The following is a 26083-nucleotide window of genomic DNA, read 5'->3' as shown; positions in this document are numbered from 1 at the left end:
TAATAAATTTTATTTATACCACCATCTTTAAAGAGTTTTGAATTGTATTATATCTTATGTTAATTTACCTTTTTTTTAATCCAACGTATTAAGAAAATAAATACTTCAAAAATCCTTTATGGTGTTAAAAAAGTGAACTAAAAGTGTCGTTGTCAAACAAGATCATCGTATTATTATAGATCTTAAAACTTAGGTTAGAAAGGAAAGTTAAACATTCAAAATAAGTTTTAACACTAAATTATTAGATTATGGTCGTAATTAAGGTTTTAATTTTTAATTTGAAGTTGATAATAGACTAACCACTGAATTCGTGACCTAATCCTGATTTCAAAACATTAGTTGTAATTAAGAAAGTAAAATTAATCAAACTCAACAACTTCTGGATTGTGATATATATATATATATATATATATATATATATATATATATATATATATATATATATATATATATATAGAGAGAGAGAGAGAGAGAGAGAGAGAGAATCCCAAGTTTTAGTTTAATTTTAAAAGCATATTCACGATAGTTTAAAAACTCAAATACCCACTCATAGATTAACTTTTGTTAAAACTTTCAATTATAAATAAGGGTAAAATTGTCATTTTATTTTTATATTAAAAATATATATTTTATATTATTTTACCCTCAAGATTTTGAAAAATTACATTTCAACCCAGTCTCTCAACTTAAAAAAAGTGACATTTCACCCTCACAAATCGTTAAGTTTTCTTCTCTCTAACAACAACGACAATAGCGATGGCCGTCATTCTCCTCCTTTCTTTCTGTGCCATCGTCGACGATATCCCACAACTGATGAAGAAACATTGTCTTGACAAATCAAAGATTAAAAATAAACCAACATTTAATCACAAAGAGATACATCAATAATAATGTATCATCATGTAATTGAAAAATTAAAAATTAAAAATAAACAAACACTTAATCACAAAGAGATACATCGTAGTTTGTATGTATATGTGTGCGTGTGTGTGCGCGTGCGTGTGTGTGTGTGTGTGTGTGTGTGTGTGTGTGATCACAAAGAGATACATCAATAATAATGTATCATCATGTAATTGAAAAATTAAAAATTAAAAATAAACAAACACTTAATCACAAAGAGATATATCGTAGTTTGTATGTATATGTGTGTGTGTGTGTGTGTGTGTGTGTGTGTGTGGCTAGCATAAATGTTTAAACAACAATGATATGTAATCTAATTTTGAGAATCAATGACGGTATGTAACTTTATCCTTAATTCAAACTTAATTAAACACATAATAATATATTATCTGACTATTAAATTGAATCAATAAAACTATACGTATCAATTTTGAATATACAAATAGGTATATATTTATATGTATTATCATATGATTGAATTATTTTAAATTAAAAATAAAATAATATCTAATTATATAATAATACATAAAAATATGAATTTATTTTTATATTCAAAATAAATATATATAATATTAATCAAATTGAATTCATATAGTTGGAAATGTTATACGAATTCACTTGTAAATTACAAAAGCAATTAGGTGATATGTGATTATTCATTCACCAACAAATTTCTCACCAACCTCTGTAACTTTTCCGCCAACCCCCAATATTATGTCAAATTCAATGAAATTAGACATCTTAATTATTCAAACATTTGCATCCATTGGTCTTTTTAGTCCTTCTCAACATTAGCCTCTCTAACTAACTATTAGAATTGAGAAGTCATACGTCAAATCTCTAGTCATCAAATACTATTTGTAACTTTCCAAAATATTAAACGACTAGACATCAATCAATAATCAAATAATGTATATAGACATGTTGATTATTGAATCAAACCATATTAAAAATCTTGTATCATATTTCTTCAGTTTTTCTTTTCTCTTTATATAATTCCCATTAATAGACATACCATAATCTCTTCAAAATTTAATCGATGTTATCAAAGCTTATTTTATATAAAATTTTAAATTAATAGAAGATTATTGCTTTTCCTTTAAGATATAAAAGGAAATAGAAAATAATTATTTTCTATTTGTATTCCTAAATAATTAATAAATAAATGGAATAACCTATGGTGGAACTGTCACATCCTAAATATCATAAGTCAATGAAAATGTTTCGCTGTAGAACAAGGTAATGAAGCAGAAAATATTTATTGCTCCTTTGAAGACAAATTGAAAGTGGCCCAAATAGATATGGTTATGATTCTCCTTTCTCTAGTGCCCATTTTGTGTGTGCTATTAAGTGAAAGCTAACAAGAAATGACACCACCAAACTTTAATGAATAATTAAACCTTAAAATTATTTTAATAAATATAAATAAAATTATTTATTTATTTTTTAAATAAAAATATTTAAATAGGTCAATTTATTTATATTTATTAATAGTCAATTACTTGTGCATTAAATATTATTGGTATAAATTTAAAGCTTAATGCTATTATATCAAAGTCTTCTCCTCTAGATAATTATATTCACCAAACTTGACAAAGCCAAAGCCAAATCCAAATGGGCATCTTTTTCCAGTTGAATAAAATATTCATTAAATAACCAAATAATATGAAAAATCATATGATTTTATTATAATAATAATAATAATAATAATAATAATAATAATAATAATAAATGTATTATATTATAGAGAAAAGATATTTACATGAAATTATTTGTTGTGAAAAACCTTAGTATGAATAAACATACAAAACCTGGTAGATGGATTAAGGCAAAGCTCCTTGTTTTCATCTGGCCGTCTCGCATCCTTACAAGAAGACACAACAAAACTATTTCTCTAGAATCTGAGGAAACGTGCGGCCAACAACAACATTCTGTTTACCTACTGGTTTTTTCTCTGTTTCTGTCTATATTTATATATAAATATTAAATGTTCAATATCTAACTCCTAGCCCAAGTCTTTGTTTCTCGAAGTTCTTTCTGAATTTGATCATTGCTGCACTGTACGCGTACAAAATCCTGCGTGTGGGGTCCTTTACCCCAACAGAAAAAAACCAGTCTCTTGACAATGTCATTCTGGTTTCACCAAAACTCTTAAGCTTCACCAACCTCTTAATTTGCCCGAAGCTATAAACTTTGCTTTCGCATTGCGCAAATTGTTTGCAAAGTTTGCGACTTTAATGGCTTCGAAGGCCAATCCCATCTGGGGTTATGTTAAACCCTCACATTTTCATGTGGGTATGCGGGATTTGGGGTCCGGTCCTTGTGTGTTTGCTTTGGATTTCAGGGGTTTGAACAAATGGGAATGTTGTTGTGTTGGTGTTTTAGCTCAAACTCCTCAGAGAGCTATCACTCCTGTTGAGGATGAGAAGCCTACACATGGTGTGGAGTCCTCTGGGGCTATTCAGCGATCCTCTGATATTGAGTCAACTGGTTTTCATAAGGATTTGAATCTTCTTCCCAGTAAGCCAACTCCACCAGTGTTCTTTGAATTAATCATTATTGTTTGGTTTTTTGGGTTTGCGAGATTGTGGTTTGGTGAATGTATAAGTTTGATATTGAGTGCTTTTTTATTTTGCTAGTTAAATATTGTTTGTGTTGTTAGTATTACTTTTAATTTTATTGAAATTTTAAATATGTGGAGAGATTGAGATTAATGCAAAATTGTGATGGGCTGTTGGGCAATGCAGATAAATTTTAGACAGACTTAATTTTCATTCTTCTAGCTGTAGGAAGACTGAATTTGCTTAGGAAGCTTTTTCTCGTGAATGAAATATCTTCATAAAAACTGTGTGTGGGAATTGAATCCCCGTCGAGGTATCATGGTCTAATTGGTTGTTAAGGTTGTTTAATTTGAAATTTATGGATGTGATATCCAAATACTCTTTTAGGTAATGATTCTGCAGCTACTCTTAGCCTGGAAGTGATCATATTTGCATGAAGTTTTTATGAAGGGATTATTTTGATAGATGATTAGAGTGACGACTGATCTTGCGGTGATAGTAATTGAATCTCATCTTTCATGATACAGACTAGTAAACAGAGCTAAATGTTATAAATGAAAGTAAAAATTCAATTTTTAATGGTTAGTTATAATTTGTGCATATCTTTGTGAGGACAAGCCTACTATTGAAGATCATTAATTGATACTGATCTACTCTGAATTTTCCTGCATTGCTATTCTATGGCCTTGTTAGAAATGATGTTTTCCATTATACACACATGCTTTACTTTCAGTGAGAACACTTAATTTCCCTCATCCTTTCTTTTTTCTTTTTAATTTTGTTGCAATTTCATAACTCAACTGTATTAACAAATTGCAGAACCATTGTCTGCAACTGAACTTTCTTCATCTTCTTGTGATGGCTCAAAAGTACGGGTTGCTTACCAGGTATATCAGTCTGTCATTCTTTATGTTGCTAAACATTATATCTTTTTGTAATTATATTGGATGTATTGCACTGCAGGGTATACCAGGTGCATACAGTGAGTCTGCTGCACGGAAAGCATACCCCAAATGTGAGACTGTCCCATGTGAGCAGTTTGAAGCGGCATTCAAGGTTCAATTATTCTTCTTACACATTTTACTGTTATTAAATCATAATAGTATAGATGGTCACCTTTGTTCTGTTAATTCCATTTAACAGGCTGTTGAATTGTGGTTAGTGGATAAAGCAGTTCTCCCCATCGAAAATTCAGTTGGTGGTAGCATCCACCGCAATTATGACTTGCTACTTCGGCATAGGTTGCACATAGTGGGGGAAGTACAGTTGGTAGTTAACCATTGTCTTCTTGGGTTGCCTGGTGTAAGAAAAGAGGAGCTTAAACGTGTCTTGAGCCATCCACAGGTGGTCCTATTCTGTTCACAGTATCCTATAGTCCTTTTAGTTCAATAGAACATTTTATAGTCAATTGTATGTTGGTCTATGTGAAAGACGTACTGATCATTTTGTAGTAAACAATAGTCGCTACAGCAAAAACATGAGAACTACGTCCAATTAGTGATTATATAATGGACAAAAATCTTATTGAACCACCACTTGTATACTATACAAAGTATTCATTTATATGTGAGATAGAGTGAAGAGATAATAGTTCTGAGGAAATAATGTAACCTACTATTTTGAACAATTCTGCCTCTGGTTTATATATAGTAGCAATACATCCTAGTAGCAGTAAAAGGTGTTTTTGTGGGCTAGTTTCGCTCCCTGATTATTGGATGGTTAGGTTTGTTAAATTTGGAATTTGTTTGGCTGTGTTGCATAAATTATTTTCTGAAAATTGACCATTCAGATCTCAAGGATTTGTAGTTATCTAATTTAAATTATTAACTTCAGGCACTTGCTCAGTGTGAGATGACGCTAAGCAAGTTAGGTATTGTCAGAGTAAGTGCCGATGATACTGCTGGTGCTGCTCAGGTAATATTTTGAAAGCCTTTATATCTTCTTTGACCTGTTTATATTCTAATCATAAAGCCTTTGATACAGATTGTATCTTTAAGTGGTGAAAGAGACACTGGAGCAGTTGCAAGTGCCGAAGCTGCGGAAATCTATGGTCTTGACATTCTTGCTGAAAAGATCCAGGTAAGACATTTCCTCTTTTTTATGTGCCTAGGTGTTGCAAATATGAAGGGTCACATTTCAATGAATCTTTTTTCACTTTGCCCTGCCCAGGATGATGATGATAATATTACCCGTTTTTTGATACTGGCAAGAGAGCCTATAATTGCAGGAACTTGGAGGCCCTATAAGGTACTGTTCCTTGTTAGTAATTTATATACTAGGTTACAGTCTCAAGCAAACAGTTACTGATTTCCTTTTTCTCCAGACAAGTATTGTTTTCACTCTAGAAGAAGGCCCTGGCATGCTGTTCAAAGCGTTGGCAGTCTTTGCTTTGAGGGACATTAATTTGACTAAGGTACTTAAATGTAAAAACACAGTTCCAGTATTTAATCATAATGTCAAAGCGCTATGATTGTTATGGTTCTTTTAACCATTTTTCAGATAGAGAGCCGTCCACAGAGAAAGCGTCCCCTAAGGGTTGTTGATGATTCTAATAAAGGGAGTGCAAAGTGAGTGATTCAGTATATTGAATCCTTCATTTTAACTGTAGAATTATGTGTGTTTAATCCTAGGTGTGTGTGTGTGTGTGTGTATATATATTTTAATTACATATGTATGTATGTGTTTGGTTCTAGAGCCATAAAATATCGACCTTTTAAACTAAGCATTATATAATTATATTTGGTTCAAGGTCTTTCCATTTCTTGGAAACCAAAGTTTTGAAGAAAATTACAACTGGAAGATGATGGAATTTCTAAAACTTGGAAATACTAGTTCTGCTGTGAGATTTCATGACAAATAAATAATTGGTCTCTGATGGCAGGTATTTTGACTACCTCTTCTACATTGACTTCGAAGCATCTATGGCTGAAGAGAGAGCCCAACATGCTTTGGGACATTTGCAGGTTAGTTATCTAATACTTAATGAAATGTAAAAAGTACTACAGCCTCTTATGCTTTGACCTCTTATCCTCATTTTGTTTCCCAAATATATTTTATTTCGAGTTACTGGTTTATAATTCCATGGATTTTCATCTTTGATTTTTGCATTCCACTACATGACTCATGTGATTTATCCTAAATGTGTTCCATGTCGATGATTACATTACACCATAGGGCTATCAATCTTTTGCAAGTCCATATGCACACTTTTTTTTCCTTTTCAGATGTGCGCATTTTTTTTTTTTTGTTGGTACATTTTTCATTGCATGTATTTAGAGATTACAATGTTTGATTGGACCTCGTTCTAATAGATGTAATAATACCTTGAGATTTGAAGGAGCATGCTTTGTAAACTTCGTGATCTATTTGGCAATCCTATCCAAACTCTGTATTAGTTTTGAAACTAACCAGTTCACTATGGTCGTTTTGCTTCACACTCATCATAGAAAAGATGGCTTCATGCAATTTTATGAGTTTTTTGTACAATCAGTAAGTTAGTAGTGTCAACTTTTTCTAGTCAACCATCCATTACGTATAAGCAAGTTTACTTAGCAACTTCTTATTGTATCAGTAAATCAGTTACTTTGAGAGAACCCCACCTACTAGGTTTCATGGAATTTTTTCCTGTAGATGTTATCTGCAACTGGATAAATGATAAGAGATTATCATATGCCAAAGAGTCTTGCAAGCTACTAAGCTCCGGCTCAGCTCAGCTCAGCTCAGCTCGTCTCGTCGAGCTCGAAACAAGCAACGACGGGTCAAGCTAAAGCCATGGGTATGGGACGCTATTGAATTCGAACTTGAGCTTGAGCCATAGGGGTGTTCGATTCAATAAGCTCATGAACGACTTGCAAATATAACATTATTTTGGTTAACTCAAAATGACATTGTTCTGCGTAATTGTTACATAATGTTAGCAACGCAAAATGACTTTGTTTTGCTATATAACTTAGAGAAAACAATTTTGTTTTGTTTTAAGTTTATCGAGCTCGTATCTATAATTTCAAGCCCATGCAAGGAAAGCTCAAGCATCACCGACCCTATCAAGCTCTAACTCATGTCTTTAACTCGTTGAGCCTGAACTTAAGCTCAAGCTCGACTTATCTCATGGTAAGCCAAGCTTAGTTAGGCCCAAACCCGAGTTCAGTTCAGTTTGAATCCACTCCTATTTGACATATTTGCCTAAGTGTTTGCAATTAATTTTGCATTCAGCCCTCATTCTGTACTATTGTGAAGTTGTTTTGTTTTCAGTTGACTGTATTTTTGTTTCAGTTTGATTGGCACGTTGACATAAACTTTGTACACGGTCATTCTTCTTGTTTTTTTATCTTAGTTTCTATTGACCAAAATATAGTTACCTTCATAAAACTGTTATGGTTTCTCATGATAACCAATCACCCGTTGAGAAATTGATATCAGTTGTTTTTCTTTTTTCTTTTTACTAAGCAGGAATTTGCTCGATTTCTTCGTGTTCTTGGTTGCTATCCAATGGATACAATTTCATAGATGGTTCTATGGAAACCCTCCCTGACATTGTTTTCTCCCATCTTGATTTACTGTCTGAAGATAAACAATTAAACTTCCATTGCTGTGCTGTACATACATCTTCTGACCCCCGAGCTGAAGCCAGAGATGGGAAACTGGGAAGAAGTTTGTGTTAGTTATGGTAAAAGGTGAAAGTTTTCTGGGAGAGTTCTTTGGCTATTTTTAGTTCTCAATTCTTTTCTTCCTCCTAATGGAGGTTGTTTGGATGGTAAGTAGTATTGTGATGGGGTGCATTGTGGGGTAGAATTGATATACTTATACTGCAAATGTCAAGAATCTTGTGAATCTTATCGCTTTGGTGATTCTCCAAATAAAATAAGAGATTTGGATCCTGAAAGTGGTGAGGTAACTATTAAATAGTCTTACCCTTTACAGGTTAATAATCGCTGTCCTCACAGGCTGAACACTTTTTTTTTTTTTAATAACTTGCCAAATGGAACTACAGTTTTTTTTTTTTTTTTAATTAGTAAAATTTAACCAACTAGATCTTCAGAATTCTTGCATATTATTTTTTTATTTTTTCATATTAATGGAATAATAACTAAAAAATGTCAATCGAAATCAGAGATGAATGGCTTTCTTAACAAATGGAGTAGGTGGTGCGCCAGCTATGCCCACCATTGTAAATTTGAAGTTAAATAAGTTATGGTCTTTCAGATTTCCCAAAGGTAGGATTGGATTTGAAAATGAAATACTCAGATCAACTGAGTGGAGTCTTAACCCAAAAATTCTGTTTCAGAGCTTCACCGAAGATTTTAGATTTCCTTAGTGGTTGATGCCACAAACATGTTGACATGTAATTTTCGATGCCAACCATGAATGCAGCACAACACAAACACTCGGATGTTTGTATAAAACCTTTATCAAGTCAATATCCAAGGTCTCATCAAAGTCTAGATTTGAATCTAATTGAATTTGAGTAAAACCAAATTTCTCTTAAAGGTGTTCGAGTTTAACTTATTTGATTTCAACTCAAGTTCGAATTCAAACCAATTTTTAAATTTAGTTTGATACTATAACTAAACAAAAATGACTAAAACGATATTGTTTTAATAAATATTAATTAAAATAAAGTCATTTTAGTCATTTTACATCGAAAATTTTTCAAACCATGAGTTGGACAAATCGAATACCCTTAAAGCTCTAATTGAAAATATTTAACTTTCGTATTTGAGCTCAAACAAGTCCAGCCGTAGTCTCACCTCAGGATCAACAATACACTGAATATGATTGATGTTGCTCGAAAGACAGCTAATAGATGACAGCGGGCTTAAATTGGTGCATACAAATAAGTTGATGAATGAATGATAGCTAATAGACAACATTAGACTTTAATTGATAAATTCAATTAAGTATACCAAAGTTAAAACATATCATAGTTCAAATCAAGTAGCAACGCCCATATCCAGACACTAGACCTAACTTATTCATGAGTAATAATACTACTTGATGCTTCATGAAAAATCCTTCATTCCTTACTTGAGTTCCTTCAGAAAATCTTCATTGTCAACCAGGACCTACGTATAGAATTAAACACATACATGAGATTCTCAAGAAACAAACACGTGTTTCCTAAATTACCAGGATTAAGAGAAGCACCACAGAAAACTTACTGTCTTCCAGCCATCTGGGTCCAGGAAAGAGGTAATTTTGGTGTTGATTCCAGGAATTGGTCCAGGTTGTCGGGTTATCTTTCCTCCAAGCTCTTGTGTGACCAGGTTCACAACCTCAGCACTTTTGTATACATCATCAGTACCAATGGCAACCTACAATGGATTCCGCAATCATAGTAAAGGGTTCTCAAATTAAAGAGAAAGTCATTACAGATTCCACTGGACGAACTAAAATTACCTGAGCATATGCATTTCCCTTGGTATATTCAGTCACACCATAATTGTAAGTTAATTCCAGAACAGTTGTCTCGTATTCATCTGCATATCCCATCATGGCTAGGGTGTACTGTAATAGAAACACAGCCACACAAAGAAAGAAACTCCATAAGCTGCCTCCGTTGTCCATAACAATTAGAACCATTTCAGACTGACAACTGAAAATCCACAGAAGAATATATTTACCTTATAGTCAGGCTTATCAACCTTCCGTAACAGCTTCATTCCCAAAGCCTGCACAGCAGAAACCAAGAACATAAAAAATATTAAATGGGATTGACAAAAAAGAAAGTCTTGACGTGCTTGCATAAAACAAGACGATAGTCATTATGTCACTACCTTCCAGGGCACCAGTCATAAAATATTGTAAAAAAAAAAAAATGTTTTATAAATTATACACAGATATATTCATTACACCATCTCTTTTAGAATAACTTCAGTCTTTGAAGATGCATCATCAAAAACTAGAGTGGATGGTGATGAACCACAATCCAAAGTCAGCAAATTCTAGCCCAGACCCAAAAAAACCACAGAGAATAAAAGGAACAACTAGGGTAGCTTAATAACTGATGCAGAAACCTTGATAACCAAATAATGCACCAATGCTCTCAAGTTTATGGGGCACCAGTTTTAAATGAATGTTGAAAATGTAAATGCTGTGTATCATCTATAGACTTCCTAATTAAAAGGAAAATCATCCTGTTCTTTGCATCATTCGCTAAACAGCCTCCTCTAATTCAACACTCAAAAACAAATTTTGCAGAGCAATTGCTGCAAACATTAACCAGAGGTAAAGCCTCCATAAAGAGAAATTTTTTTCAGAAGTAAAGCTATATATAAAAAAAATTGTAAGAATTTCAGCATATGACAAATTTAAGATAATATAAAACACACGCTCAAAACATGCTGACAAAACCAGGTTTAGTCAGAAACTAGAATACAAGAACCGCTGGACATGCAAAATTCAAGAAAAAGTAAACAGTACATTACATTGTTACCTTTTCATAGAACTTAATGGAGCGGTCTATATCGCCAACACGGAGCATTACTTGACACAAAGGTTCAGGAGTTGGACCTCTTTGGATGAGTTCAAAAATATAGCCATCAGGATCCTTTATAAAGGCAATGTGAGTTGTTCCACCTTTGACTGGACCAGGCTCTCTAGTGATAATGCCACCCTTGGCTCGAATGTCTTCAACCAATTTGTAGACCTAGAAATCCATATATATGGTTGAATTTCAAGACTAAAACAAAATCATGTGTTTAAAATATCTAAAAAGATGAATGGCACATACATCTTGAGTTGCAATTCCAAAATGCCCAAAACCAGTTCCAATATCATATGATGATACATCATAATCTGTAGATCAATAGCAAAGTAAATACTTACTAATACACAAATAGAATTCGATCCACCTCAAATAAAATTTCCTCCTTACAAAAAATAAATAAATAAAATTCACAATCATGTCCTAGAAGTAACATTTCAATGTACTTGCAGCAATAGAACTCATAACTACTGAGCCATACAAAGAACAGTATTAGCACCGAACTGTAAGTTAACTCAACAACGAAGTGAGACTCTTCTGGGCCAAACCCAAGAAAGGCATTGGAGTATTTCTCTTCTGGGATGTCTCTCTGCCTCAACAACTTCATCCCTAAGCATTCAGTATAAAACCTGATAACAAAAGAATTAGAACAACATGAGAACATCATAGCATCCAAAATCTTTGACCATATCCAAATATCAATCCGATAAATGTTTTAAAGGCATACTTGATGGTGCGCTCAAGATCACCAACACGATACACAACATGAAGCATGCGTCGTTTATCTTTCTTTGGCCACTCCAACAGCTCAGCATTTGGGGCAGCAGCCTCAGCCATTTTAGAAATGAAGTTATTCTGCCTCCATTGAAAACATTTGTAAAGAAGTAAACTACGAATTGATAACCATAATATCTTCTGCACTTAAATATCTAGTTAATACAAGAACACTCATTTCCAATAAATAGCAAAGGATTAAAAACTTAGAACATATGAATTAGAAACATAGATATAAAACCACAAAATCTAGAACACCTAACAAAATGATTGATTCCTATCATGCAACGGAACTAAACTGCAAGACTCTGTTTTTAGATTTTTCATTTTTCACTTTCCGAAAAGTGACATCATTTTTGGCTTTATGCATATTAAATTATATTGTCAAAATTTTGCTAAAAATCAATCCTTTAGAAGCAAAAAAATATTTTGTTTCGGCAAAAACTTGAAACTGCAATTCTTTTGCTTCAAAAGAAGTTCTCACTTTAACAGTAGCCAAACGTTGACATGTTTGTTCAAAAACAAACATTTCCGAATTCCAATGCACCAACATACAAATTCTAAAAAGAATCAGATCAACCACGTAAAAAAATTCAAACATAATGACGATAACTTAAATTCACAAGGAAAATAATAAACTATAACAGATTAACACAGATATTCAAAGCTAAGTCTAAACATTTCAAACATAATGACAAAAATTTTCTCTTCGTAAAAAAAAAAAAAAAGAACAAATGATTTTCGATCCATCAAGATATACAGCTATAATAACATCAAATCAAACACGCAAAAACTTTAAAAAATAACAACAATGACTTCAACTTCACAAGACAGACTAACACAGTGATGCACATCTATACACACATCATTTCTCACAATATCAACTCGACCGAGCGTCAGTTATCAAAAATTAAACGACAACAGGAAAAAAAACAAAACAACACTCTGATTTGAGATGTAAAGCACACAATCAAATGATCGTAGCAAGAAAAGTGAAGACCAAAATCAAAGTTAGAGAGCTTACCGGAGAGACCGAGATTGCAGTTCAGTTAAAATAGGGAAACTGCTGGATAACATCAGTGTAAATTTATAGAAGAGCAATACTATGTGTATCCATTTTGGGTACACAAATATATACATATTTATATGTGTCATCATATGATTGGTTATTGTTTCATTCTTAATTTAAAATTATCCAATTATATGATGACACGTATAAATGTATACACATTTATATAACTAAAGTGGGTATACATAGTTTGATTGCTTATAGAAACCTGTTGGAGAGTTTCTTTAGAGTGACCGTCTGTTACTAATGGTTCAATGATTGAAGTTAGATCGACGGTGTAGATTTGTCCTTGATTGTTCGCATCGAATGTTGATGGTAGTAAGATGATAAAGCCGAAAATTTATGCGGCAGTTGACCTGTCCACGAGTCAGCTTACTAACATAACGATAAAAGGGCCTCCACGTTGGCATTATCATATTTAGCCACGTATTCATAAGCTTGAGATTTCCTTTTGGGAATTTTCGAGATTTCTTTTGGGATTTTATTTTTTGGAATGGGATCAGACTATTTTCGGATAAGGAAATTTGCCAGAAAAATCCTCGCAACGTTAGCTTTCTTGTCGACAAATTGACACATCATGATTTTAGGGTATTTAGTTAGATTCGAGTCAAAGACAAACAAGGCTTATATTGATAAATTGGAATATAAAAAAGTAAATTTAAAATCAATTTGGGATTATTTAGTTAGATTCGAGTCGAAGACAAACAAAGCTTATATTGATAAATTGGAATATAAAAAAGTAAATTTAAAATCAATTTGGGATCAATAAATTAAAATTCTAACTTAATGTAAAAATAATATTTATGTTTTGATATTGAACATTGATACATTATCAGTTCTATCTTTTAGAATATACAATTAAGATTTCAATTTGATTTGTTTGCAGGGAAGATTTATGGTGAGAATTAGATATTTGATTCTTTGTATTATGTCAAATATTGGACATTTAATTGAGTAAATTTGTTTCCAAAATTGTATTAGAACATTATATGTAATGTTTGAAATCCATTAAATGTGAAATAAGGAAGTTTTTTTTTTTGGTCCAATCTCGTAAGTTAAAATGGTAAACAAATATTTGATTTTAGGATTAGATTCAATTTGGATCAAATCCAAGCAAAATCAATTTAAGGTTTATGAATTGAGACTTGAACTTGATTTAAAAAATAATTTTATTTTAGATTTGATTCAAGTAATTTTGAACTCAAACATTAAAAGGACTAGTTTTTACGAAAATGAGTTCAGTCATTGAATTGAACTTGGAGCATTTGATTCAGGCATGAATTAGAATTTGAACTACTTGAATCAAATCCAACCTTGATTCAACTTATAACTCATGATGTAAGTTGGTAGAATGGGTTGAATGTAACCCTAAACTAATAGTAGGGTGTAGGTTGAGGAAAGCAAGACAATTGAAGAGATGAAGATGAACTTTGTCAAATGAAGACGGATGAAAATGGGACAGTGGGAAGGGTTGATGGTGGGAGAATAAGATGGTTGGAAGGCCAACCGAAGGTGATAACAGATTTTGGTGGTCGAAGAAAGAAGAAAAAACCTTAAGAGAAAATGCAGTTTTTTAAAGTTTAATCATAAGAGAAATTGTTAATTTTTTAAATTAAGAGGGTAAAACAATATAAAGTTTTAGGGTTTTAGAGTTTAAGGATAAAAATAACATTTTTACCTTTACTGCTAACAGAAGTTAGCTCATAAATGAGTATTTGAGTTTTTCAACTATCGTAAATATGTTTTTGAGATTAGACTAAAATTTAAATGGAAAATAGTCCTTTGGCCTTCTATAAATATCCAAACCTAAACCATCATCCATGATTTAATACAAATACCTGAGTTGATACATTTTTAATCCCTAGGGTTTTAGATTATAATAAAAGCATAAGTACACATTTTTGATTAAATATTTAAGTACACAAATAATATAATATTATATGATTATATAATTTTGAATTTAAAAAAAAATAATATTTAATCATATAATAATATATTATTTATATACTCAAATATGTACACATAACCTTGCTTTTTAGTATAATGCTTTTAAGAATGGTACTTTAATATTATAGTTTTAGTCCTTCCCATTTAAAAATAATATTGTTTTAACCCTTAAGTAAGTTGACCTGATCTAAAGTAATCAAGAACAAAAGAGAAAATTTCAAGAAGTTCGATCTATTATTGGAAAATTTATTTAATTTGTCATCATTTTATTTATCAATAATCTTGTATTTATAAAATATGTAAAAATGTTATTATTTAATTACATAATAATATATATTTTGATTTTGATTTACTAAATTTAAACATCTAACAAATTTTGGTTTAAAAAAAAGAATTGATAATTATTTGTTCCCTAAAAGGTAAGAGTTAAATATAAAAATAGAAGGAAATGCTATAATAATATGAAACAAAAATGACAGGTTAAAGAATTTTGAGAAATAGTTGAAATAGATAAAAATTCCTCTTTCCAATGTTTACAGATGAAATGAATCATAATTATACTTAGGATTGTTCTACATGAAGATAAAGTATTTAGTCTCTGTATAATTAAAATGTTACTAATGACTTAATAGATGTAACTCTCGTTCATTTGGCTAAAAAAGAGTCTAATCCCGAAACCATAATTTACAAAACCGAATCAGATTGATTAGTCTAATCTATTGAAATGTTAATTGCTATTCAGATTGGTTTTAATTTATTTGAAAACTGTTTTTGCAATTGAATTGAATTAAACCATTCAAACATTATGATTAGATTAGATATAAAATTTGGTTTGACTCGACCGATATAAAAAACTAATTTAAAAAAAATTCATTATGAAAACTTAAGCTCAAGACTTTATTTATCACATTTGAATATATGTAAAATCAAATTAAGCGTATTGTAATATTAAATAAGTTAAATTATATAATTAATGATAAATTATATATAAAAATTTTAAATATTATTTTTAACAATTAACTAGTCTTACCACTAGTTAACCACTCTAATTATCTATTAAATCAAATCGTTTTCTTTATCGGATCAATATCCAATCCAATTTTAAAAATTTTGCCGGAAACATTGCATTTGAATGTAAAAGAACCTGCCCAACAGATTATATTATGTAAACTAGGGAGAGTGGTACATTGAATACAATATAACAAGTTAAAGATGGTAAGATTATTTACTAATTGTGAAAGCACGATTAAGGAATATATTTACCAAGAAAAGAGCAAAAATTCAAGGAAATTATAATGAAACTTTAAAGTGGGCGGCGATGGAGAAAGACCCCTAAACTAATAATATCAATAGAGACCTGAATTACTTTTGGTCATAAATGGCAACAATTTCGTTGAATATGGACACAATTGGCTGCATTGTTCACATAATAGTTGAATCCGGGTTCCTTGTCCACTGACTTCACCAGTATAAAGCAGCCTGCCTTGTAAAGAAGTTCTGGATTATTTGCTTGATTACATCTCCTTTTGAGCACCAAGGGTCATAATCATATTCTTAAATGGATTTTTTAGGGTGGTTTCACAATTGTAGCCACTTCCACCCGCCTTCCCACAATGATTTTTGTCATACCTTACCTTATAATTGAAATAGAATATAATATTCAATTTATAAGGTTTAGATCTTCATATATACACGTAAGGTTTAGCACTTTGTAAAAATATAATATTATGTATATTTAATATTAAAATTTTAATTTAATATTTATGTTATTATACAATTAAATATTATTTTATCTTTAATTTAATAATTTTTAATTATACGATAACATACTAAAAAACATAATTATATACTCAAAACTTAATGGTCATTTCATTAGTCTTATTATTCCCATTTTCTGTCTCACTTATTTGGAAAAATCCTCACCTGTAAAATTGTCATGGTTAGGAGAAAAATATGTTTTTAAGACTTAGGACTTGTGTGTATAGTGTCCACATATATTTGTAAACAGTGTTTACGTATGTTTGTTTCACCAGTAAAATTATGTGTGAAATTTTATTAAATATTATTTTATTTTTAATTTAAATTCATTTAATCATATCAAAATATAATACTAACGCCACAGAAACAAGCGAAAAAAAGGACCAATCAATCTGAAACTCTGATCACAAAATACATGGCATGACGAATGGACGATGATGATCTATCAATCAACGTACCAAAGATATTAACACGGTGGACCCACATGCATTATAATTGACCTCAAATTTTCAGATTCTCTCGACCACGCCTCTCTTGAAGTCCTGTTTGTAGCGCGCGCGCCCACACGCGCCTCTTGTGACGAAAGCGATGAGGCCTAGATTGAGCTCCACCGAGTGGCCAAATGACAATATCCCACCCCAAGGTTTAATAAATGACAGATTCCTGCTGTTTAAATTTGAAAATACATTTTCCTACACATTTGTTAAAGCCACCCGTTAGTTTTAATCATAAAAGGGCAGATATCAAACATTAATATCACTTATGTCATTTATAATATAAGCAAATTAAAATTCAACTCTAAATATATTTTTTTCCTCTTTAAATGTCATTTCACCCTAGATAAATCTAAAAATTTATTATCATTAATGAAGTCAAGAATCATATCAATTGTTATGATTTTAGTTAAGATCATTCCAAATAGATGCAATTTCAATTTAACATCCAATAATTTTGTCTAGTTTCAACTAAAATTGCATCCATTAGTGCATTTTTTTTCTTGAAATTGATCCAAATTGGTGTGCTTTCAATTAAGAAATGCATTGACCAGTGTTATTATTGATATTGCTAATTAATGTCACTAACGATAGTTAATTTTAAATTTATTTATTTTTATCAGTTATAATTAAAATTAGTATAAATTAAAATATACAAATTATTTACTAAAAAATTATAGATAAAATATTTTGAGGACTCTTTTTTCTTTTCAATGATTATATAAAAATTTTAAGAAAATAAACATATGGGTGGGAAAATAGCTTTTCCAAGCCTAAGAGTGGGAATCAGTCCTTTCATCAAACCTTGAGTGGGAAATTTTTTAAGCCCAAAAAATAGCTACACCATCAAAACGCTCCGTCTTAGCAACTAATCATAATCACGTCCAGGTTCAATGAACCTGAATCGACTCCTTTTGTTCAGTCGTTATTTAACTCTTGATGATCTTCCTCTCTCTCACACAATCACAAAGCGTACGCTATTTCACAATTTCAATTTTGAAAGGATGGCTCTTGCTGCTACTTCTTCTTCTAAAGTTATCTCGGGATCAGGCTTTCCTCTCTCGAGTTTGTCAAGTGAAATCAAAGGTGAAATTATGTTCGTTTTATCTGTTTTCGTTTATTCTGTGTTGGAGGTGTTTTTGGAAGCAGAAATTGACAGTTGTTGGTATTTGTTTTTCTTTGTGTCTGTGTTTGTTCAGTTTCACAAATTGGTTCGTTCCGGTTATTTGACCGGCCGCACGTGGCATCCACAACTCTGTCTCAGCGGCGGAGTTTGGTGAAGCCGGTGAATGCGGAGCCGAAACGGAATGATACGATTGTGCCACTTGCAGCAACCGTGGTGGCTCCTGGTGAGTGAAATATGTAATTAATTGTTGGCAAAGTTGGAAGATTATGTGATTGTGAAAATGAGTGAGTTAATTGTTGACTGTGTTGAATTTTGTAGAAGTTGAAGAGAAAGCTGAGGTAGTGGAGGAGGACTATGAACAACTGGCTGAGGAGCTTCAAGATGCTTCGCCTCTTCAGATTATGGATAAAGCTCTTGAGAAATTCGGAAATGACATAGCTATTGCTTTCAGGTATTTTCGTTAATTTTGTTTAAATTATTAATTTTTAGTCTTTGGAAAAGAAGTTTATGAAATTAGAATTGAATAACATGATTAAGTTGGTGTTTTGGACTACATTAACTAGCAATGATCAATAATTTCTTTAGAAGTCGTTAATTTTCGAGCTGTTCATAAGAATTGATTTTATAAATATTTTGAAAATATAAATTTAATTGGACTTATAATTTATTTAATCATTTAGTGAGGAAACTTTGTAATTATGATAAATTTCTTTCTCTGATGTTGCAGTGGTGCGGAAGATGTCGCTTTGATTGAATATGCACATTTAACTGGTAGACCATTTAGGGTGTTTAGTCTTGATACTGGGAGGTTGAACCCAGAAACGTACAAATTCTTTGACACAGTAGAGAAACATTATGGTATCCGGATTGAGTACATGTTTCCAGATGCTGTTGAAGTTCAGGGATTAGTGAGGAGCAAGGGGCTCTTTTCTTTTTATGAAGATGGGCACCAAGAATGCTGCCGTGTGAGGAAGGTGAGGCCCCTTAGGAGGGCTCTTAAGGGTTTGCGTGCCTGGATCACTGGCCAGAGGAAAGATCAGTCCCCGGGTACTAGATCTGAGATTCCTGTTGTTCAGGTGGATCCAGTTTTTGAGGGAATGGATGGTGGTGTTGGCAGCTTGGTGAAGTGGAACCCTGTGGCTAATGTTAAGGGTAATGACATTTGGAACTTCCTTCATGCCATGGATGTGCCTGTGAATTCATTGCACTCACAAGGGTACATCTCAATTGGGTGCGAGCCTTGCACAAGGCCTGTTCTTCCAGGGCAACATGAAAGGGAAGGAAGGTGGTGGTGGGAGGATGCCAAGGCTAAAGAGTGTGGCCTCCACAAGGGAAATCTAAAAGAGGACAGTGCAGCCCAAGTGCATGGAAATAAAAATGGATCTTCTGCAGTCAGTGACATTTTCAATTCCCAGAATTTGGTGAATTTGACTAGGACCGGTGTGGAGAATTTAGCGAGAATGGGTAACAGACAGGAGCCATGGATTGTTGTGCTCTATGCCCCATGGTGCCAATTTTGCCAGGTAATTTATTAGTATTACCGGCTATTAACAATTCTGATAGCAATGTTGATTTGTGTTCATCTCTAACGTATGTTTGTTTTGATTTGAACAGGCAATGGAGGGATCATATGTTGAGTTGGCTGACAAGCTGGCCGGAAGTGGTGTGAAAGTTGGAAAGTTCAGAGCAGATGGTGACCAGAAGGAATATGCTAAGCAAGAATTGCAGCTGGGAAGCTTCCCAACAATACTGTTTTTCCCTAAACACTCATCAAAGCCAATTAAGTACACATCCGAAAAGAGGGATGTGGATTCATTGATGGCTTTTGTCAATGCCCTTAGGTGATTTTATCTGAAAGGGTTCTCATTCATTTTTATACTTTCTTTCCTATCATAATAAGTTGGGGGAATCCAATACAGCTGGTCGAAAAACATGAGTTGTGGTGAAAATGAATTTCACCACGTAAGTTAATTCTTTTCTTTTCCGGCAGTGGCACCTAAAGCACTTAAATGTGCTTTGGGCAGTTTTTGTATATGGTCGATATAGTGTTCTTTTCTTGTTTCGAGTCTTAAGAGATCGTCTGTTGTGGAAGTGATCTCATAGAGTGGTTACTTATGGCTGTAATGTGAAGTTATCCAAGATTTTGGGCAATTTCAAAACTCTGCTGCTTCACAAGTGTAACTTGAGTTCTAAATTTATAACTCCCTTACGCATTCTTCATATTTTATTGATCAATGGCTATGTTCTTCCTTTGCCTTTGGGTGGATTTGAGTTGAATTTTAATTTAAATAAAAGTTAGTTCAAACTCGGTTTCAAATCTGAACAACAAACTTGAATTCAAGCTTGAGTTGGTTTGAAAGATGAATAATAACATTGGATGATAAACAAAGACATTGGAAGAGGACAAGAAGCATTACCAAAGAGAGTTTCCGCAAAGAATTGTTGACGAACGATTACTGATATTTGAGTCCATTTACTGCACTGGAGTTTCAGTTAGAGTTCGACATGTTCAAGTTAAATGTGTATTCAAACTCGTACCCACTCCTACCTGGGCCTCAAGCATTACCTGCTATTCTGCATACTGACCGGAAATTGAGGTCACTGATCACTGGTCAGTATCAGGAACGGTGTTGTTGAACCCCGTGGCCATGAACGTGTATGAGTTGCTCAGGAAGCTAAGGATTTTCCCAATGAAATTGCCCCGTTCGTGTTATTCTTCAAGAAATGGTGATTTAATATACTATAAAATACGTATGATCAGAAAATTGAGCCAACTAAATCGACTCCGTTTCCTGATATCACTGAGAGAAAATATCCCTTTGCCAACTTGAAGGCATATTAACAGCAGCTCTGTTCAGATTCATACGGTACCAATGGTACATTATTCATATCACAGCACTTGGATCGTGCCATTTGGGCTGGACTTAAACTTCCATGAGACTGGTTGTGGGTCATCGAACCTCTCTTAATCCCAAATAGGGATAGATTTGATTTGGATCTAACATGAGTATTTTGAATTTAATTTAAGTTGAAAATAGTTAGCTTGAATTTAATTTAAGTTTAAAATTGAGTAATAATATTGTAAAAAAATATTTATTAAAAAAAGGAAAATTCATTGGAGAAAAATGAGTTGAGAGTCGAAAACAATGTAAATTTAAATTTAATTTGAACTTGATTGTTTAAATAAATTCGAATTTAGCATGTTGATGAAATGGGAAAAAAAAAGAAAAAAGGAACTTATGGCTCCATCCATAACATCAACGTAAACAGAAATAGATTTAGTACAGGCAATGCATTTGGTAGCAGCTCTTCAGTAGTTGTTGAACAGAATCAAATTTAGACTCTGCACATTTCTTCTCAGCTCGCTCCCTACCCAAAAAGGCAGAAATTTCATACAAAAATCTCTCTTTTTTCCTTATATGGACCTTCAATTGATTCTCATCATGACCATGCTTTCACTGCGTTTAAAGCCACTCATGTCCTTACAAAATTAGGAGCCAAAAGGAACTTAAAGCCACTTTAACAGATGTTATAGAATCCACTTTAAGTTAATGTTTTTAGATTCAAGCTCAAATTGGTCTCAAGTTTGGTTTTGATTAAATCAAAACCTTTGCACTATAAATTAAATTTTTTTTTTTTAATAGTTTATCAATTTTTTTATCTCATTAAAAACCACCTTTACTCTTCCTCAGGAAGGGCAGAATGTGCCCAACTTTATTAAAAGTTACCATTTAACTTTAGCCAAAGTTACTGTCTTGCCTCCTGCCACATATTAACTCAACCCTTTTGTAATTTTCTATCTTTCTTAATCTCTCGAAGTACAAACATTTCCAAGTCACCAACCTGGCGGCAATCATCAAAGAATTTAGTCAAGTGTTAATTATTAAGGATAATAATATGTACATCTATTCTAGATATATAATTAAATATTTTTTAATTTTTAATTTAAAATCAAATAATTATGTATTAACATAGATAAATATAGGTATTATATACTAAAAATAAGTAAAGATGATTTTATTAAATTATTAATATTTTTTCAAAAATATAGAAATAGAAGAGTACTTTGCTCTGTTGTCTGTCGGTTCTCATGGTCAAATTGGTGAATGGTGTGAGTGCTTGAACAGATAAATTGAAATGTAGTTGAAAAACTCATTCTTTTGGGAAGCAAGAATCCGATCCAGTTAACCCCAAAAACACGATTTCTTTTCATCAATCAAGTATCTCCTTAGGTCAATATCCAATCACAAACAAAACCCACAAAAACTTAATTACTAAATTCCCTAAAAAGGATAATTTATTGAAGATAATGCCAGGATTTAGAGCTGAACCAGAGGTTGAAGATAGAGAAGTGCACTTCATCCTTGGCTTCAATGGAAAATTCTAAACTTACCCTTTTCATCTTCCTTTACTTTACTGTAATCTACACAGGTAAAAATGTGGGCTTTACTCGTTCTTGTATGTTAAAATTGCGAACTTGGCTTTGTTCTTATCTGTTTCTTCATTGATTTTTTGCAGCTAAAGCAGCAAACCCGGATAGTGAACCGTTTGTTGGGATTAACATTGGCACAGATGTCTCGAACCTACTCTCACCAGCTGATTTGGTTTCATTTTTGCAACTGCAGAAGATTACGCACATTAGGCTGTATGATGCAGACCCTGACATTCTGAGAGCTCTGGCCAAAACCAAAATTCGGGTCATCATTAGTGTGCCAGATAATCAGCTTCTTGCAATTGGGACCTCAAATACAACTGCAGCTTCGTGGGTTGGAAGAAATGTTGTGGCTTTTTATCCTGAAACAGTCATTACAGCCATTGCAGTAGGTGATGAGGTTTTAACAACTATACCCTCTTCAGCTCCAATTTTACTTCCAGCAATTGAGAGTCTTTATAGTGCGTTAGTGGCTGCAAATTTGCATACAATAATTAAGATTTCAACTCCTCATGCAGCGTCTATAATTCTTGATCCATTTCCTCCTTCACAGGCTTTTTTTAACCAGAGTTTGAGTTCAGTAATGTTGCCTTTGCTTCAGTTTTTATCGAAAACTCAGTCACCATTAATGATGAATCTTTATCCATACTATGTGTTTATGGAAAACAAAGGTGTTGTGCCTCTTGATAACTCGCTGTTTAAACCGTTGACACCGTCCAAGGAGATGGTTGATCCTAATACTTTGCTGCATTATACGAATGTGCTAGATGCAATGATTGATGCTGCGTATTTTTCAATGAAGAACTTGAATATTACAGATGTTGAGGTTCTTGTCACAGAAAGTGGTTGGCCTTCGAAGGGGGATTCGAAGGAGTCTTATGCTACTATTGACAATGCGGATACTTATAATTCGAATTTGATTAAGCATGTTTTAGACCGTAGTGGAACTCCTTTTCACCCAGAAATTACTTCTAATGTCTATATCTATGAGTTGTTCAATGAGGACTTAAGGTCACCACCAGTATCAGAAGCAAATTGGGGGCTGTTTTATGCAAATTCAACCCCAGTTTATTTGCTACAAGTATCAGGAAGTGGGACTTTTCTGGCTAATGATACAACAAATCAGACTTATTGTATTGCAATGGATGGTGTTGATTCAAAGATATTGCAGGCGGCATTGGATTGGGCATGTGGTCCTGGGAAGGCAAATTGTAGTGAGATTCAACCAGGGGAGAATTGTTATCAGCCTAATAATGTGAAGAATCATGCTTCTTATGCCTTTGATAGCTATTACCATAAAGAAGAGAAGTCTCCTGGGTCTTGTGACTTCAAAGGTGTGGCCATGATCACCACAACTGATCCAAGTAAGTGCAACTTCTCTATTACATAGTGGTTTTATCTCCAAAAAGATATTGAGTATTAATTTTGCATTGTATTTTGAAACAATTAAAGGCATGATTATAGCGGTTTTTGCCCCCTATAGTTGGTAGTCAGTTATTTCTGCTAAGTTCTTGTAGTTTGTTACTTTTGGCTGCAAAATTTGGAAAATGATCCTTATTCAATGCCTGTATGACTAAACTCAGAAAGGGTTACAAGCTCAAAGTAAAAAGTGCTAGTTCTGTTAGCTTTATTATTCTTGTTTTACAAGTACGAAGTGTCTTAAGCTCCAAGTTGTCTAGAAAGTAAAACACTATGGAAGCACATTCCAATCACAATCCTCAGGAGGCCAAAGCTGACTCCCAAACAGGAAGAGTATGTGATTCCCTCCTGACACAGGCACATGGGTTGTTTAGTTGATTGGAGGTTGAAACAGGCCTTAAATGGCACTTTTTGGTAGTAGGAAACCATCGTTTACATTTGGACCCTGGTTATTTTGTAAGCCTTCCTTGTGCATTACAAGGTCAGCGAAACTTGGCCAGGCTTGCAAGGAACTTTGCTTTGGTTTATTTTTTGTCCTGTTTGCTTTGGAAATAGGCCTGGGGCCAAAATGGTCTGACATTTTGTTCATATTATATGCTAACACACAACCATGGCCATGCATTTCTCATATATATCTTCCAATTATGGGGTGTATTTGCAGGTCATGGGAGCTGTATATTTCCAGGAAGGTGCGAATTACTGGCTTTCTTGGTACTCTAAATTTTAAATTATATATTAGACACTGTTGCTACTTTTTGGTGCTCAACATATCATTCTCTTCTTTCTAGATTTTTTGGCTTAAGATGAAATATGCAATTACATTTCGAATAGGGGTGGATTCATGCTGTGTCAACTTGGACTTGAATCCACATTCAGCTCAAACGAACTGAATTCAAGCTGGGGTTTCAGCTTGACAGCTCGGCTAGTTTATCTCTTTGGTGATACTATTCACTGGAAACATTGTTTATCCCACCAGTAACTCCAGTGGAACTATGCATCAACTCAAACAACCTGAGCTGGCATCAAGGACTCGGCTTGAATCCACCCCTATTCCAAAACTCCTTTACACTGTATATTTTAATCAAAACAACCTGCTTAATGAGCTTGTTTTATCTTTATTTTCAGTAAGAAGGTTGACAATAAGACAAAAGAGTCTGTAAACTCAACCCAGATAAGTGATGCAGCAGATAGATTAAGATTCATGACCCTCAGCAGCAACCAAATAAGTGCAATTACTGTAGCTTTCTCTGTTTTGTTCTTCATTCCTTCTATGAGTCCATCATGGTGGCTGTAACTGTGTAAAGTAATTCTTTATTTGAGATGTATCAATTATTTTGTTCTGGTTTCTTTGATGATATAAGCTGCTTGGAGGAAGTGCTTATATTATGGATGCTTCATGTGTCTCTGCTGTCTGATAATTATTCTAGATTGGCCAGCTGATTATTGTAATTAACATGAATTTGATAAGCAGAATAGCATTTCACCGCGTAAGCAATTGCAAAATTTTTCACTGATTGCAATTACATTCAAGAAAAGGTTACAATCTTATCGGTTACATTTAGAATGGATCAATTCTTGGAGGGTCTGGTTTATTTTTGTGTTTAATGCTCTGTTTGATGATAATTTTCTGTGTGGATTTGACATTGAAACTCAGACCTTCATTGCATACTAAGTTTAAGGGAGAATGACTATTTCTTATTTGAATTACAATAAAAATATGTGTATCCACTTTGGATACACAAATATATACACATTTACATGTGTCATCATATGATTGGATGATTTTGAATTACGAATAAAACAATAACCAATCATATGATGACACATATGAGTGTGTATATATTTGTGTACCTAAAGTGGGTACACGTAGTATTGCTCTTTGAATTATACCACAAAGTGACAAATTTTTATTTTTGAGATCTAAAAAATATTTCACTTTTTTTTAAAAAAATCAGACATTAGTTTTAATGTTCAAATATTATTTTTATCAGTTTATAATATACATAAATATTATATATGCATTCACACTCTATAAGGAAAAATAAATTACATTTTTTTTAACCAACTTAGCATATTATTAATTAAACCTTTATCTTCAGTGGATTAAAAAAAAAAAAAAC

The 26083-nt window shown here is 32.8% G+C and overlaps 4 protein-coding genes across 5 annotated transcripts; 3 read left to right on the top strand and 1 right to left on the bottom strand.

The window, feature by feature from the left end:
• The first annotated feature begins 2717 nt into the window (after positions 1 to 2717).
• LOC123217984 (arogenate dehydratase/prephenate dehydratase 1, chloroplastic-like) lies at positions 2718 to 8423 on the top strand. The gene is made up of 11 exons (XM_044639101.1): positions 2718 to 3420; positions 4281 to 4348; positions 4425 to 4517; positions 4605 to 4805; positions 5295 to 5375; positions 5445 to 5540; positions 5631 to 5708; positions 5785 to 5874; positions 5961 to 6028; positions 6343 to 6424; positions 7911 to 8423. The coding sequence occupies exons 1-11, from the start codon at positions 3138 to 3140 to the stop codon at positions 7965 to 7967; spliced, it is 1197 nt and encodes a 398-aa protein (XP_044495036.1). The 5' UTR covers positions 2718 to 3137; the 3' UTR covers positions 7968 to 8423.
• An 895-nt stretch (positions 8424 to 9318) lies between these two features.
• Positions 9319 to 12886, bottom strand: LOC123219526 (lactoylglutathione lyase GLX1-like). The gene is made up of 9 exons (XM_044641519.1): positions 12743 to 12886; positions 11672 to 11799; positions 11449 to 11573; positions 11191 to 11255; positions 10894 to 11106; positions 10082 to 10129; positions 9858 to 9965; positions 9620 to 9772; positions 9319 to 9523 (listed from the first exon to the last, which is right to left on the bottom strand). Exons 2-9 carry the CDS (start codon positions 11779 to 11781, stop codon positions 9482 to 9484), a joined length of 864 nt encoding a protein of 287 aa, XP_044497454.1. The 5' UTR covers positions 11782 to 11799; positions 12743 to 12886; the 3' UTR covers positions 9319 to 9481.
• Positions 12887 to 17912: 5026 nt separating this feature from the next.
• Positions 17913 to 20334, top strand: LOC123219166 (5'-adenylylsulfate reductase 1, chloroplastic-like). The gene is made up of 5 exons (XM_044640941.1): positions 17913 to 18072; positions 18186 to 18335; positions 18431 to 18563; positions 18840 to 19635; positions 19727 to 20334. The coding sequence occupies exons 1-5, from the start codon at positions 17991 to 17993 to the stop codon at positions 19955 to 19957; spliced, it is 1392 nt and encodes a 463-aa protein (XP_044496876.1). The 5' UTR covers positions 17913 to 17990; the 3' UTR covers positions 19958 to 20334.
• Positions 20335 to 22180: 1846 nt separating this feature from the next.
• Positions 22181 to 25466, top strand: LOC123218051 (glucan endo-1,3-beta-glucosidase 1-like). Of its 2 annotated transcripts, none has more exons than XM_044639251.1 (4): positions 22181 to 22543; positions 22631 to 23908; positions 24625 to 24674; positions 25089 to 25315. In XM_044639251.1, the coding sequence occupies exons 1-4, from the start codon at positions 22486 to 22488 to the stop codon at positions 25089 to 25091; spliced, it is 1389 nt and encodes a 462-aa protein (XP_044495186.1). In that variant the 5' UTR covers positions 22181 to 22485; the 3' UTR covers positions 25092 to 25315. The 2 variants fall into 2 exon arrangements, with proteins under 2 accessions (XP_044495186.1, XP_044495185.1); XM_044639250.1 differs by having other exon boundaries at positions 22182 to 22543; positions 24625 to 24652; positions 25089 to 25466.
• Positions 25467 to 26083: the final 617 nt, after the last annotated feature.

This window comes from Mangifera indica, chromosome 6, assembly GCF_011075055.1.
Source record: "Mangifera indica cultivar Alphonso chromosome 6, CATAS_Mindica_2.1, whole genome shotgun sequence".
Lineage (NCBI taxonomy): Eukaryota > Viridiplantae > Streptophyta > Magnoliopsida > Sapindales > Anacardiaceae > Mangifera > Mangifera indica.
Note: the sequence above shows the minus strand (reverse complement) of the source record. Positions and strands in the feature narration are given on the sequence as shown.

Coding starts and splice junctions, on each gene's coding strand:
- LOC123218051 (XM_044639250.1), top strand. CDS start 22,486: ATGGAAAATTCTAAACTTACCCTTTTCATCTTCCTTTACTTTACTGTA. Junction 22,544..22,630: donor CTTTACTGTAATCTACACAG/GTAAAAATGTGG, acceptor GATTTTTTGCAG/CTAAAGCAGCAAACCCGGAT. Junction 23,909..24,624: donor GATCACCACAACTGATCCAA/GTAAGTGCAACT, acceptor GTGTATTTGCAG/GTCATGGGAGCTGTATATTT.
- LOC123219526 (XM_044641519.1), bottom strand. CDS start 11,781: ATGGCTGAGGCTGCTGCCCCAAATGCTGAGCTGTTGGAGTGGCCAAAG. Junction 10,130..10,893: donor CCATTAAGTTCTATGAAAAG/GTAACAATGTAA, acceptor TCTGCTGTGCAG/GCTTTGGGAATGAAGCTGTT. Junction 9,773..9,857: donor AGGGAAATGCATATGCTCAG/GTAATTTTAGTT, acceptor AATCCATTGTAG/GTTGCCATTGGTACTGATGA.
- LOC123217984 (XM_044639101.1), top strand. CDS start 3,138: ATGGCTTCGAAGGCCAATCCCATCTGGGGTTATGTTAAACCCTCACAT. Junction 3,421..4,280: donor GGATTTGAATCTTCTTCCCA/GTAAGCCAACTC, acceptor AACAAATTGCAG/AACCATTGTCTGCAACTGAA. Junction 5,709..5,784: donor GAACTTGGAGGCCCTATAAG/GTACTGTTCCTT, acceptor CTTTTTCTCCAG/ACAAGTATTGTTTTCACTCT.
- LOC123219166 (XM_044640941.1), top strand. CDS start 17,991: ATGGCTCTTGCTGCTACTTCTTCTTCTAAAGTTATCTCGGGATCAGGC. Junction 18,564..18,839: donor GACATAGCTATTGCTTTCAG/GTATTTTCGTTA, acceptor CTGATGTTGCAG/TGGTGCGGAAGATGTCGCTT. Junction 19,636..19,726: donor CATGGTGCCAATTTTGCCAG/GTAATTTATTAG, acceptor TGATTTGAACAG/GCAATGGAGGGATCATATGT.